The sequence below is a fragment of the Protomyctophum bolini genome (assembly GCF_963924005.1).
Source record: "Protomyctophum bolini genome assembly, chromosome: 11".
In the NCBI taxonomy this organism is placed as follows: Eukaryota; Metazoa; Chordata; class Actinopteri; order Myctophiformes; family Myctophidae; genus Protomyctophum; species Protomyctophum bolini.
This window is the reverse complement of record NC_137872.1, coordinates 10,000,946-10,015,348: the sequence shown is the minus strand read 5'-3', so window position 1 is coordinate 10,015,348 and position 14,403 is coordinate 10,000,946. Positions and strand designations below refer to the sequence as shown.

Sequence of the window (14,403 nt, the reverse complement as noted above, 5' to 3'; positions counted from 1 at the left end):
AAATCGTCAGTTTTCTCGATCTTGCGGATCTTATTGTCAAGTTGTCGCCATGGCAAAAAAGCCCTGTCCACAATGCCAGGAACCAAACCAGTCAAACAGAAAAACCTGTTCTAAGTGCAAAGGATGCCTCTCCACCAAAGTCAACTTGGGTTTCTCAAGTTACTCATACACTGCAGTGACTGCACCAATAAGCAGGGGCAGGCTTAGCCCTTACTCTAAGGCTTAGCCCCATATGTGCCCTCTCCCTAGTCCTACGCTCATTCTGTAGGGAGAGGCCTATATGGGGCTAGGGCAGGCTGCCAACATTGGTGGGGGACTCTCTGGGAGGGACTCTGGCTGGGGGTCAGTGGGTCACTGTAGTGTAGGCTCGTACTGACGTGACTGACCCAGTTTAGGCTGGGGAAAGTCCGTCTGGGTACCGTACATGCTGGGGTCCGCTTAGCAATACCAGTTGCGTTGGAACTTGAAGGAAATGGTGGGATCATGTCCGTCCGGGGATAAGATCGAGTCGAGAAGAAGGGGGCGGAATAAATAGTCTTAAATGTGCGACATAAATCAAATCGAAAGTAGCGTAGCCCCGGCCCTATAGTGCCCTATTATTCTGTGAGGAGTTGGAGTCTACCCCGGTCGGTCCACACCACGACGTACGGTAAGGTCCAGATTAGAATATGGCTGCCTTTCATATAGTTTCGAATCACTCACTGTCTGGAGTTTATGTTCCTATTAGAATTAACCGTGGCGTGCAGTATTCTGTCACTGCAGTGCAGACTGCAGAGTACCTCAAGAAATGTGCGCTAAGTTCAGCCGCAAGCTGCCGCATGTCTGTGCATACTCTACTCTGTCTACTGAGTCTACTCTATAGCCCAGTCGTTCCCAAAGTGGGGTCCGGCCGTCCGGGGATGGGGGATCCCTAGGGGTACTTGAGGGAGTTCCAGGGGTTACCTAGCTCAATTAGAGATAGTTAGGGTCTGTAAGGGGCGATTGGTCCCAGGTGCACACCACACGGAAACCCAGACGTTTTTATTTCCAGGGAGAAAAAAAAAGTCCCCCATTGTCATTGATTAGAATGAATAAGTCGATGAATAAAAATAATACCCTATCTATACCTATCAATACCCAATAATACCCTATCTCCACATGAATGGTCAAAAACCTAACTCCACTTAAGCTGGATTTGGGTAAAGTGACAAACACACAAAACACAATGAATGTAGCCTACTCCATGCATTCGGCATGAAATATATTTAAATATATGTCACTCATTCCCCCTTCCTCCTCCCTCTCCTCTTGCTCCTCATCTTCTCTAGCCTGGTTTCCAGCCCATAGACTGAGCACACTGGAGGCTCAGAGTCTGACAATCAGGCTACATCTTCTCATCTCTTTTTCTCTCGCCTCAGTTCAAGCCCTGATGAAGACCGTGACAGCATGGGAGTCCTGAAGTTCGTGTTTCTTTATGTAAGTCAGGAAGAAGGTAGGCAGTCCGCACACCGTTCTTTAAGCTCCCATCAATTTTATTAAGGGATCAGGAATCAACATTTCGACCCCTCCGGGTCTTCATCAGGAATGAATATACAAAGTAGGCGTGTTTTATATACAGGTCGACAAGCTGTCTTTGCAATGAAGGTAATCAGAGTAGTCAAGTCACACCCCCCACATCTACTGACATAAGCTAACGTACATTTGTAGAGCATAGTCAAGTAGAGATATTATTATATTAAGGCACAAAGGCCAATTGTAGAACCAATAAATATGAAATAGTCTAGGGTGGGCTGAAACAATGGTGCAGGAAAATAGATAATTAACTGCAAACCAATAAATCAAAAAAGCAAAGAAACAACTAAGCCTACAAATGATAACCATAAAACAGGCAAAATGTTTAGGAGTAATATAAACATGTTTTTTGTTTGTTTGTTTCTTGCAACAATTTTCTGCAAGCTGATTCTGACAGTTTATGACATCAGGAAAACTCGGACTTCGATAGGTATGCCTACGCCGACCGAATCACTGCTGTTCGCGTTGAGTAAAAAAACCCGATGTGATTGGACCAAAACTGTACACCACTTCCTTATTGGAAAAGACAGGGATTTAAACAAATGGATTTGATCTCGTCCGCTTGTCACTAAAAACATACACAATGGACGTGTTTGAGGGAGACACTTTAGAAGAAGTGTGTAAAGTGTCTGTGTCTGGGATTGCTCATATGCGAGGCTGCAGCTGGGTGCATCTCAAACAGCGTGGACTCCGTGGAGACTTCTGTTTACAAACGAAACCTCGCAAGACGTCCCCACGACAGTTGGGAACGCCTTAGTACTGCTGCAGTCTATCTCCGACTAAAATAGTAACTTTATACATCTATCTTAATAAACTGTCAGAATCAGCTTTTGTTGCGTTCGACTTTGAGAGCCGTTTCCCCGTTACATTGGAAGCCCGTTAAATAGGGTCCAATGGACCCTATTTTTTATTTCTTAAATTGCTAATAAACAACACAACGGAGCGAAATAACTCATGGAATGGACTAGTTTGCCTATAATAAGGTAAGAAAACAACCCAAACCTCTCAAAAGGATGGGCTGTCAAGGCCAGAAAGTAGTTTTTTGCCAATAGAAGAATGGAAGCGCTGCAGGGATCTGTTAGTGGCTCTTAGATGGGTGCTCTTTGGTGATACAGGTAAAACCATATAGACAAAAGGTATCCTTCCTCCAAGTAGTACTGCTTGTCAAAATGTGAGTTGCAGACTTGAAAAGAAAATAATCCAAGGCACTCCGTCTTTGGTGAAACATTAAATAGTTTATTTGATGATGATCAAGGCAAATAAATAACAGGACCTACACGTTACTTTCGACCAAAAGGTCTTCGTCAGGGTCTATCTGTTTTTTGCCACTCAGTGGGCGTTCCCACATAATGATGTCACGCGCATACCCTCTATAGAGTATACTCTAAGGTCGAAACGTTGATTCCTGATCCCTTAATAAAATTGACGGTGTGCGGACTTCCTACCTTCTTAAGTTCTTCCAGTGTATATTTTTGTATATTTTTGTCCTTCACCCGTCGACTTTTGGGAACCCTGACATTTTTGAGATGTGCGTGCTTCCCGTTTGGATGTTCTCTCTTTATGTAAGTCACACATGCGGCCATGCAGCACTCAAAGCTAATTCATACTGCAACACAAAGTTGAGAGATGTTGGAGAGAGCAAGGGATGGAAACAGAGACAAGAAAACAATAGATAAAGAAAAATGTTTTGATGTTTGATGGGCAACTTTAAAATGTATTTTCGTGTGTTGTTTCGACCAGGTGTTTCTTATGAAGATTTACTCCTCAGAGGGAGGCTGTGCTGATTACTTTGAGCCAAAGGACTCCTCAGACTTTGAATACTGGGTACGTCTTCTTTGCCTTGCTTCTTGCCTCTATCTTCAAGCCTTAAAGGTAGTAAGTGATTTTCGTTGGTTAAAATAAGTGTTAAAAAGCTCTATATTGGATTTTGATAGTAGGCTACTCATTGCTAAAATAAGTGTCCAAAAGCTCTACACTGTGATGTACTCATTGCTCATGATGTACTCATTGCTATAGTGTTTGTTCAGTAAGTGGAGGAGTCTCCGCATGTCTTTCAAGCTTTTTATTAAACAGGAAAAAAAAACATTTTCAGTAACTGAAACTGGGATACCAATTTTATCCAATCAGGATAGAAAATGCAGTCAGGATACAGATTTAAACAAATGTAATTGTTTTTGATGACACAAAGAAATATGCAGACAAAATTGGAACTGGAACACTATAAAAATGTAAGCTCATAAATAGTTAATTTTCTGAGAGATTAATTTTCTGGTTATTATAGAGCTGGAGAGACGGGGCCTATTACTGAACAAACACTCTATAGATTCTATTCACCTCCACTACCTCTAAAGATGGAGTGCCGTCACCCCCCCAACAGAAATCAAGAGTTTTTCAAAAAAGTGTACAGAAAGTGTTACAATTATGTTTTTTGTGGCCACACCCACCAGTTCATTAAGCAGTGGTGTGCACATAGAAGTAGACACTGGGGGGTGCTAAAGCACCACCTGCGCTTGCCCTCTGGACAGCAATGTGCCCTTTTGGAAAGAATAAATAAAAAAACTTTTTTTTGTACAGTATGTGGACCATGATGACATTGATCAATTCTTGATTAAAAAAAGCTTCTAATATATTATTTATGCCCCAAAATCTATTAATCTCACACTATTAAAAGGACCACTTCACCACTTTTCAACCCATTATCTTCATATAATAGGTCCTCACTAATAATCATGATAAAATGGCACAATTTATGATTATTAGTGAGGACCTATTATTATGAAGATAGATTGAAAAGTGGTGAAGTGGGGGGTGGGGGGGGGGGGGGGGGGGGGGGGGATTGGTGCATATGGACCCATTTGAGTACTAAACCGTTTTTTGTATGGGGGCCTCTAGTTTGCATATTTAGGAGTAGGCTTAGCACTAATACCATTAAAAATGCCTAAACACATTGTCGGACGCTCAGAACATAGATATGGACACTATATTTTATATAGCTTGCTTGTTAGGGAGTTATTGAATAAATACGTATTTGTTATGCAAATTAGAAGGTTAAAAACTAAAACAAATCGCTTGGGGACCATGTTTTTCAGATTCAGCACCCTTGAATTATGTGAAATAGGCTCAAATGCAATAACATTCACATGTTTCAGAAATCCAACTTGTCCATACCTGAGGAATACGTGAGGTTTCCAGTTAGTAAACAGAGCAGGGAAAAGGTATCTATCTATCTATCTATCTGTCTGTCAGTCTGTCCGTCTTTAATCAATAAATAAATAAATGAATTAGCATTGTATCAATGGTAAATTCTGTTACTATACAGGCTGATGTAATCTACATCCTGAACACGTTATGCTGTAGAAAACAGGAGAAAGAAAGAATATACAATCTCATGTGTAAAATGCTACTACCCTGCTTCAAGGTGAGACAGGAGTGTCTGTCTGTCTGTCTGTCTGTCTGTCTGTCTGTCTGTCTGTCTGTCTGTCTGTCTGTCTGTCTGTCTGTCTGTCTGTCTGTCTGTCTGTCTGTCTGTCTGTGAAAGCATATGTGTGCGAGACTGGGTGGGGTGGAGCTCTTTCTTTGTTTCACTCTCAGCTGAATGAATAATGGTTTTATATGCAGTACTTTTAATAGACAAATACGCCCGCACAAGCGCACACTATATCTCACTATATGCTCAGTACAAGAGGACAAATTTATTGAGGGCAACATTTTGGTCCCAACGGACCTTCTTCAGACATGTAGGGACCGAAATGTTGCCCTCAACAAATGTGTCCTCCCCGTTACTGAGCAGATATTACTTACTCTAGGTGTGCGAAAGCTTTTCTCTACATACCGGGTATGCATTACTTTTTGTCATCACTATTAAAGCAAGGTTTGTGAGGTGCATTAGTATTCAAATCTTTTAATTTTGTCACTCAGAAGCTCATCTTTGTGTGTGTGTGTGTGTGTGTGTGTGTGTGTGTGTGTGCGTGCGCTTTATTACTTAATTCCCAGCGGAAAGAAAACTGCTCTTTGGATGATGCTGCCATGCATAAAAGTGGAGTTTATGTGAGTCTCTCTGACCTCCCCTGTATGATTGCTGAAGCTGCTGAGCCTGTGATTAATGATATTGAAGGTATAGAAGATTTAATCATATTCATATATTCATTGATTTGTATAGACTTATAGAGCATAGCAGTGGGCGTGGTTGGTTTTCTGGACTCACTGAAAAATATTTGTATCAATTATTTTAAGCCTAGAATCAAGCCTAGTGAATCATGACCATAACACCTTTGATTATGTGAAGAGAGAAAAATGAAAACGGCTAAACAAAGAGTATTTATTAAATGTAGTAGTAATCATATAATTGGCTTTATGATATGATATGATATAGTACTTTATTGTCAGTTCACACTGAAATTTGTCTTGCGACACAGCAGCCAAGTATGCAGAACACATATACAAACACAAAGAACAAGACAATTTACATACATAAAGACATGAGCAATATCCACCGCTTAGATTATCCTGTGGCTACTACATCTCCTGATTAAGACAAAGGACCTCTTTAGTCTGACCTTATTGTATGCTGGTACACCATATCTCCTTCCTGAAGGTAGCAACCTATATTCTCCATACGACACATGCTTAGTATTAGAGGTGATATTCCTTGCTAACCTTAGGATCCTGTTATATGTGGATGTATAAAGTTTCTGAAGTTGTTGTCCAACAATCTTTGAACAAATGTTCAGTTGTTGCAGCAGTTGTGACTTTAGGGCTACAGACAGACATCCATACCAGGTGGTACTACAGTAGGCTACTGAAGAACACTCATAATAACAGAAGTGAAAAACAAAAGAAGAATCCGTCTACTAGCACCGAAGGATCTTAGACGGCGAAGGAAGTAGATTCTTTGCTTTGTTTTCTTACAAACTGAATCAATCTGATCTTTCCATGACAAATGATGGTCTATTACTACTCCTAGGTATTTGTTTCGAACATACCTGGTTGATCGGTACACCATGAATAGTAATGGGGGATCTGTGTATCTCTGGTGGTGTACCAAAAACAATCTCTTCTGTCTTTTTTGTGTTAATGATGAGAGCGTTGTTATCACTCCATTCAACCACCTTATTTACTCTGTGTTGGTGCAGTCCAGGATCACTGGAACTATCTAGGAGAGAGATCAAAACTGTATCATCTGAGTATTTTAGAATGTATTGGTCTGGTGTGTCAGTGCGACATTCAGACAGGCATTCCTCAATACGACAGCTGTCAGTATAGAGGGTGAAAAGTACAGCTGAGCTCACACCACCAACATTAGTAGTTAATGCTGATGAGAGGGTTGTGTTCACTTTCACCCTCTGTACTCTGTTAGTAAGAAAAGAAGCATACCAGTGAATTAAGTATGGATTCAGTTCCAACTGTACCATTTTTGACACTAGTATATCAGACTGAATTGTGTTGAAAAGTCTAAGAATAGCACTCTCGCATGATTCTTATTTGACTTATCTAGGTGTTTTGTAATTAAGTGCACCAGTGTCACAACCGCATCCTCTGTACCACAACCCTTTTTGTAGGCAAACTGACTGGGGTCGAATTTGTCTTTGGTTATACTGACAAGATGTTGTAACAGTATTCTTTCAAGTGATTATCAAAGGCTTTAAATGGTCATGAATCACCAGGATCCTGGATGGCTTAATTGACTCTAGGCTTAAAATAATTCAGTGGGTCCAGAAAACCACGCCCACTAGCATAGTCAGGAACATAACACTTTCTATTTACAACCATGCCTAATTTGAAAATTTCTATAACGCTTGAATAGTTTGGTCTTCTGCCCCTGCAAGGGAATTCATAAAACATAGATTGGTTGGTTACGTAACCAACAACAGCCAATTGGCTACTACAAACTTTATGCAAAGCTCGGTCAACCACAGCGGAAGTTAGGTAGGTTACTCCAGAAAAATTATAATGCAAATGTGTGACAATAACTATAGTTTGTTTCTTGCCGGTGCTATGCCTATGACAGTACTTAAATGCATAGCATCTTGCACTTCATCTATACAACACTGCTCAACATTCACAAGAACAATGTTTTTTTTTGCTTTCTATTTAGGCCTACCAGGTATTTCCTGGCGCACACTGTATAATGAAATATGTACGGAATTTAATTCATATCTTTTACTTTCACTGACTGTATAATGTTACTTTTGTTCCTGCTTAGGTTGCCATAACCGTAACCCTGACAGTGAGTAATGTATCTAGCTCTCTTTTCTTCCTTGTGTGTTTCTCCTCCTGTAAGTGCTTCAGCTTCTGTCTGCATGTGTGTGTGCGTATGTGTGTTTTTACTAGTCGACTAGTTGTTTTAACTACCTATTATGTAACAAAAATATATTTGTACATTTAAAAACTGTGTACATTGGTGACTATAACTATAATCTACCTGATACTGTTGCCTACAAAATCGGGGAAAAGAAGAATGTCGACTAATGAATTTACTAGTCGACTAGTTAAATAATAATAATAATAATAATATAAGACTAGTTAAATTGTCGACTAGTTGCTTAATGCCCTAGTGAGCACTGCATACAACTATTTATATATTGGTCAATTCCTGCAATATCAACATTAGATCTGTACTGTAGTTCACAGAACAACTGATTTAGTACATTCAGCAAACCACACTTAACTAGTCATTCTTATGTATTGTAAGTTGTAACTTGGACCTTATCTTTTGCAGAGAACCTTTTTCGGTGCACATATAGTAACATCTACCTATCTCTTATAAATATGAATAAATGCATTTTTGTATTATCTCTGCACAACTTCAGTAGCAATGATACTACTAAAATGTTTAACTTATTTATTTATTTACTACCATTAAAGGGACACTATCCAGATTTTCAACATTGTTTGTAAATGTAGAGTTATTTGATGTCAAATTAGATAGATGTATCATGGGAAATGTAGGAATATAGAAAGAGGCTGAATTAGACAGAAACAGGATTTTTCTGGATTGCACTGTAAATAATGTTTCAATAAGCAATGAGCCTGAGTTCATTACTGGCCACATGATGGCCAATACACTCCCACTTGTGAGCTTAACATTTAGAGTCCCATAAAACAATTATTGTCTGCCCAGCTCCTGAGAACATGTGTCCACTACCACAAAGGCCTAGTGAACATCTAAATGTTAAAGGCTGAGGTCAGAGGGAATTTTTTCAAATTCTGGACCCCTCTCCTCCATTCTACCCATCCACCCTCACGGTATCACGATGAGCCCATTCTGACGTTCTTCCCAGGAGTATACGCACTATGTCCACATGAGGACACTCTTACGCCAGCAGCACGCACGTGCACACATAGACCCAAAGTTTCTGTGTGGTCCTGGCGCTCGCCCAGCAGTCTGCCGTCAACGAGGCGGATGCGTGCACGCGACCTCGCCCTCAGGACGTCTTACTGGTTACTTTTCCAGTATATTCCTAGTGTTCATTTAAAATAAAATATTCCTCTAAATCTGGGTAGAAATGTATGTCTGCTATTTTGCAGGGCACCTGCCCTTATATTCTTATTTTATTTTTTCTATGAACTCCTCAGGCAATCAATGTTCATAACTTGCTCAACACTGAGAGTATAGATTTGTACTGATTGACTCTGTGAATAGGGCTTTATCTTTTTTCACTTTTTATACTTGACATATCATTTATTTTATCTCGTACCGCCTAACATAACATCTTTTACTTTAGGTCCACCTACACCTGCGTCAAGTGTGCCTCACCCCACACCCTCACTGACTTCAACAACAGAGACGACAACAACAGAGACGACAACAGAGACCTCAACACACATACAGACCGGTGACAACTGTGAGCAATTTAATTTATATATAATAAAATCACACCCGTATGAAGTGAGGGGTGCTCTTATCATCATAAATCTTCTCAGTCCAACCAATCACAATTTGCGTCTTAAATGTTCAGCCCACTCTTTATCCTCAATATGTATTTTGCTCAGCCAATCAAATCATCGCTATGGGGTGATCAGCCAATCAAATCATCTCTAAAATACTCAATAATATAAATTAGATAACCTGTGTTTATACTGTATAAATTGTGTTTTTCAGTCTGAACAAGTTTGATAAATGAGGGCTGTCTATGACATTTGTATTGTATTATTTCCTTTTTTTTTTAAGTTGCGGAGGTTAGAGCGACCTGCCTGCTGTCAGAGAAAGAATAGTCACATATCGCATAAGATAATAATTAATTAATAATAATATTAATAATAACTAGTCCATACCAGTTTGGGTGTATGACATACCCAAAGTATGTGCAGAGTTTCTCCCTACCAGTGTTGATTTTGACAGCAAATTTTGATTTAGTTTAGTCACAGTCTTTTGAATAAAATTCCATTTAGTTTTAGTCACATTTTAGTCATCTGAAATGGTTTAGTGTTAGTCTAGTCGACTAAATCAGTTCATTTTGTCGACTAAAATGTATATTGGCAGGCCTTAATTGATATGGCCGATTTTACACTTGGTTGCATGCTGAAAATAGGCAATCTGCTGCGACGCGTTGTGAGTTTGTAGATCGGCTATTTTCAGAGTGCAAGACCTTATAGCGCAACCGAACATAACATCACTTGTCTAATAGATCTACTGCATCTCTTCTCCACTAGTCCCTCCCTAACATTTTAGTCTAGTTTGTATTTGTTGACATAATGGTCAACATATTTAGTCTTACCTGGTCTATGAAAACAAATTCAAAAGAAGCAACCAGTTACACCACTACTTTTTTTTTAAAGAATCATGAAAGCAAGCCCAAATAAGCAACAACACTTCAGAAATAAGCCCAAACTATAAAGCAACGGGCAACTATGAATATTAAGCTATGTTACAGGAAGAACTAGCCCAAAGTTGCTTATAATAAGCAGACCTGCAAACCAGCGCTGCTGGTGGCTGCTTTCTGCAATTTGCATGGGGAAAAATTATGTTTCGTCGGCAGACTGGTTTTGTGCAGATAAAAAAATGCTAGTCTGTTGCAATCTGGTAGTTTTAAGTAGTAACTGAACAAGTTTGTTTGGTCTGAAGTAACCTTTAGGGTTAATTATAGCTTGGCTTCTTGGACTCTTCATGCATAGAAGGAGGCATGAGGTCAGTCCGCTGCCCCCCCAGGTTGGCAGAGGAAGTGTAGCGCCCAGGATTACATTAGCTAATTGGCACTGGGTGAAAAGAAAACTGGGTTACAAAATCGTGGGATAAAAAAATATATATAAAAAATATATATATAGCTTGGCTTCCAGCCAATAACAGCGCAGAGTGACAGACTTTCCAGCCAATCACAGCAAAGTTTGAGGACACAATTACAAAAAAGAAAAAATTGTTAAGATTATTAGTTCGATTAGCTATAATGTAATTTGCCTATGTTATAGTGAATGCAAAATGTTTTCATCTTTTCTATATGTATTTTCCTGTTTCCTACAGTGCCCGAGGATGGAGGTGCTGATCGTTTAAAGATTGAGCCAAAGCCAGTTGCCTTCACCACTGCCTTCACCACTGCTGGTAAAAGATAGTTATTTAATAATGGTTGTTAATAATTTAATAATTTATTAATTGTTCTTGCATTACTATTAAATCATTTATTATTATTATTATTATTATTATTAATCATTCTTTTCTATGAAGCACATTGAGTTGCAACTAATTAATAAAAGGCTCTATAAATAAAGTTTGAGTGCAAGAAAGTACAAGATTATGTACAATGGAGCTCGTGAGAGATCAGATCACGCCTCCATGCGTGATTTCTTTCTACGTCCGAGAATAGACATGGTAACGCCCCGCCTGCCTCTGATTGGCCTATACCGACAAAGCCGGTGTCTCTGAGGTGGAAGATAGGTGGAGGGGATGTGGAATGACATAATAGCACAATTTTTAAGTATTTGTACTTTACTTGAGCATGTCAAATTTCCTGTACTTTTACTTCTACATTTCAGAGACAAAATAATATTGCACTTTTACTCCACTGAAATTATTTGAAAACAGTTACTAGTTACTTTGTAGATTTTGATTATTATTACAAAACACACATTAACCACAATATACTTGTAGATCGGCCATTTTCAAAGGATTTTTATACATTCGACATTTTTAAATGGGACAATCTGCACAATGAGTACTTACTTTTGGTACTTTAAGTACATTTTGATGCCAATACTTGTGTACTTTCACTCGAGTGAATTCCAGACTTTTACTTGTAGTGGAGTAGGAAGTAAAAAATGTGAGGGCTTTTTCCACCACTGCATAATAGGATATTACCGTAATGATAACAGGTGTCTGGTGTCTTTGTTTTTTGGCAGTGCCCATTGTTCTTATCCTCTCTCTGATCTTCAACATTTTCCTTGGGGCGTATGTAATTCGTCAGAAGATACAATCCCGCAATTGCAAGGTGATTGTGTTTGTGCATGTTTGTGCACGCGCGGCGCGCGTGTGTGTGTGTGTGTGTGTGTGTGTGTGTGTGTGTGTGTGTGTTGTTTATGCGAATGTGTGCGTAAAGCATGTGTGCCCGAATCGGAGTGTATGGGAATGTATGTGAAAAATAAATAAAATAAAAATGCCTTTATCAAAGCGTGTTACAGTGTGCATTACATTCACACACGCATTCACTGATCATGCCTGATTCATGCTTGTAATTTTTCTTTCAGCGCTATGGAACAGCTGTTCCACTAGAAGACGCAATGGTAATGGTCAAACTGTTCAGTTGCATAGTGTGTGAGTGTGAGTGTGAGTGTGAGTGTGAGTGTGAGTGTGAGTGAGTGTGAGTGTGAGTATGAGGTGGATGTGGATGTGGATAAAGACATGAAAAGGCATTGTTACTATTAACGTCTAGGACTGGGCCAAATCTATTCAGGCTTCAGATAAACCATTAACTTGATTGCTACCAGCTTTGGTGTGTGTGTGTGTGTGTGTGTGTGTGTGTGTGTGTGTGTGTGTGTGTGTGTGTGTGTGTGTGTGTGTGTGTGTGTGTGTGTGTGTGTGTGTGTGTGTGTGTGTGTGTGTGTGTGTGTGTGTGTGTGAAAATGTTACTGCTGCTTGCTGTACCTTTAGATGTTGACCTCCTTCACGCTTTCTTTTTTCTGTCTCTTTTCTTTAATTCCATTCAGACGAACGGCGATGATCAATCATGACAAAGATGTCTGATGACAACAAAGTTTGACGACGTGTTAACCATTCTCCTCGTCCTGACCAACAATCTCCACATAGATCTGCTTCCATCATCCGTTACAGTACACCTCCATTACGTTTCATCAGCTTGTGGATTTCACAATCTCTTTGGCTCAAGCCTCCTGTACTGGTCCTGGATGATACCAAAGCGTGATTGATTGATACGTCAAACGATGTTACGTTATTGGAGACTATTCTTGTGACCGCAAATGCCTGGTGTTATTCGCTTTGCGCATTCTGCTATTAGGCTCCTTGACCTAAAAACACGCATAACGATTCCACCTGGGTCTGACCACCTCTTAAATGCAAAAAGCACTTTTTGATTTTACACTTGAGCAGCTCTGTGGCTGCTCTGGAGTGTTGCCATGTCTGTTTATTTACAAGTGACTTTGGGCTTCTTTTTCTGTAAAGTTGCTTGTAAATATTGGTAGTTGTGGTTGCTTTTCTTGTTTCTAAAGTGCTTATTAGGCTTTTCTCCTAATGTTGTTTAAACCAGTGATCCTCACACAGCGATATTCCCATGTCAAGAACCCCCAAATGAATGCATTTGCCCAACTAAGGATGGCTAATCCAAAAATATTTTGGGCCAGTGACCCCCATGACAGATTTGTGTTTTTAAATGTTTCAATAAAATGTTTAAAAAATATTCCACAATAGAGCGTCGCAGTCCCGCCCCCTCGAGAGACCCGGAAAATAAATCCCCGTTCATTTTCCTCATAGACTTTTCAGAAAGTATTTATTTAAAGACGTTTACGCCGCGGACAAAGCCAACTCTTGTCGTGACCAATCATGACAACAAACACAATTTTTCGGGCCAAACAACAGAATTAGAAAGTTTTACAACACTTTTTGTTGTTTTTCTTCTTTGTAATTATTTGTTTGGTCCAAAATATTGTGTGTGTTGTCATGATTTGTCACGACAAGAGTTGGCTTCGTACGACGCCTAAAAGGTCTTTAAATAAATATGTTTTGAAAAGCCTATGGAGAAAATTAATGGAGAATCATTTCCTGGGCCTGCGACGCTCTATTGTCACTTTTTTTCCAAGATTACTTTTGAAAATAGCAGATCTACCAGCTCACAATGCATTCATTCATTAAAACTTTGAACTCTGACAGGGGGATATATAATGATCATTACAACAATGTGCAGATTTTAATATGGTGTCATTAAAATGTATCTTGATATGGCAGACTCACTATAGAAAATAAAAACATGGCACTTCATTTAAAATAGGTTGCAGACCCCTGTTATATGCACTTCTTTTGGGATTATGTTTATAGACCTATATAATTGGGCACTGCGTCTTTTTTTTGTATTCAATCAACAAGTTGCATGACAGAAAATGGCAGTAATTAAGGTTCTCAACAGTGGCAGCACCAGGGAGTTGCAGTACAATGCTCTAGGTTTTTATACTAGGCTATAGTTTGTTGATTACTTTTGATGCAAGAAATGGTCTTTTTTCTTTCTTTCTTTTTTTAGTTATTAAAAAGGTTTTAAAAGTCCTTGTCACTTCACTGTCATGATCTGGGGATCATGTGGGGACCCTCCTGGGGGTCCCGACCACAGTTTGAGAACCACGTGGTCTTTTGTGTAGACCAGTGGTTCTGTGTATTAAGCTATACCCTATACTCAACAATAGAATAGTCCATAATATAGG

General features: G+C 39.4%; 1 protein-coding gene across 3 annotated transcripts; it reads left to right on the top strand.

Annotated features, from left to right (window-relative positions):
* Positions 1-482: 482 nt before the first annotated feature.
* LOC308323219 (uncharacterized protein) lies at positions 483-13,967 on the top strand. 3 transcript variants are annotated; one of them, XM_080774897.1, is made up of 12 exons: positions 483-649; positions 1,398-1,455; positions 3,292-3,375; positions 4,701-4,766; positions 4,871-4,969; positions 5,545-5,665; positions 7,754-7,777; positions 9,276-9,395; positions 11,009-11,086; positions 11,881-11,969; positions 12,226-12,261; positions 12,685-13,967. In XM_080774897.1, the coding sequence occupies exons 2-12, from the start codon at positions 1,426-1,428 to the stop codon at positions 12,706-12,708; spliced, it is 771 nt and encodes a 256-aa protein (XP_080631023.1). In that variant the 5' UTR covers positions 483-649; positions 1,398-1,425; the 3' UTR covers positions 12,709-13,967. The 3 variants fall into 3 exon arrangements, with proteins under 3 accessions (XP_080631023.1, XP_080631024.1, XP_080631022.1); XM_080774898.1 differs by having other exon boundaries at positions 1,308-1,455; XM_080774896.1 differs by lacking the exons at positions 483-649; positions 1,398-1,455 and adding an exon at positions 2,868-3,113.
* The last annotated feature ends 436 nt before the right edge of the window (positions 13,968-14,403 follow it).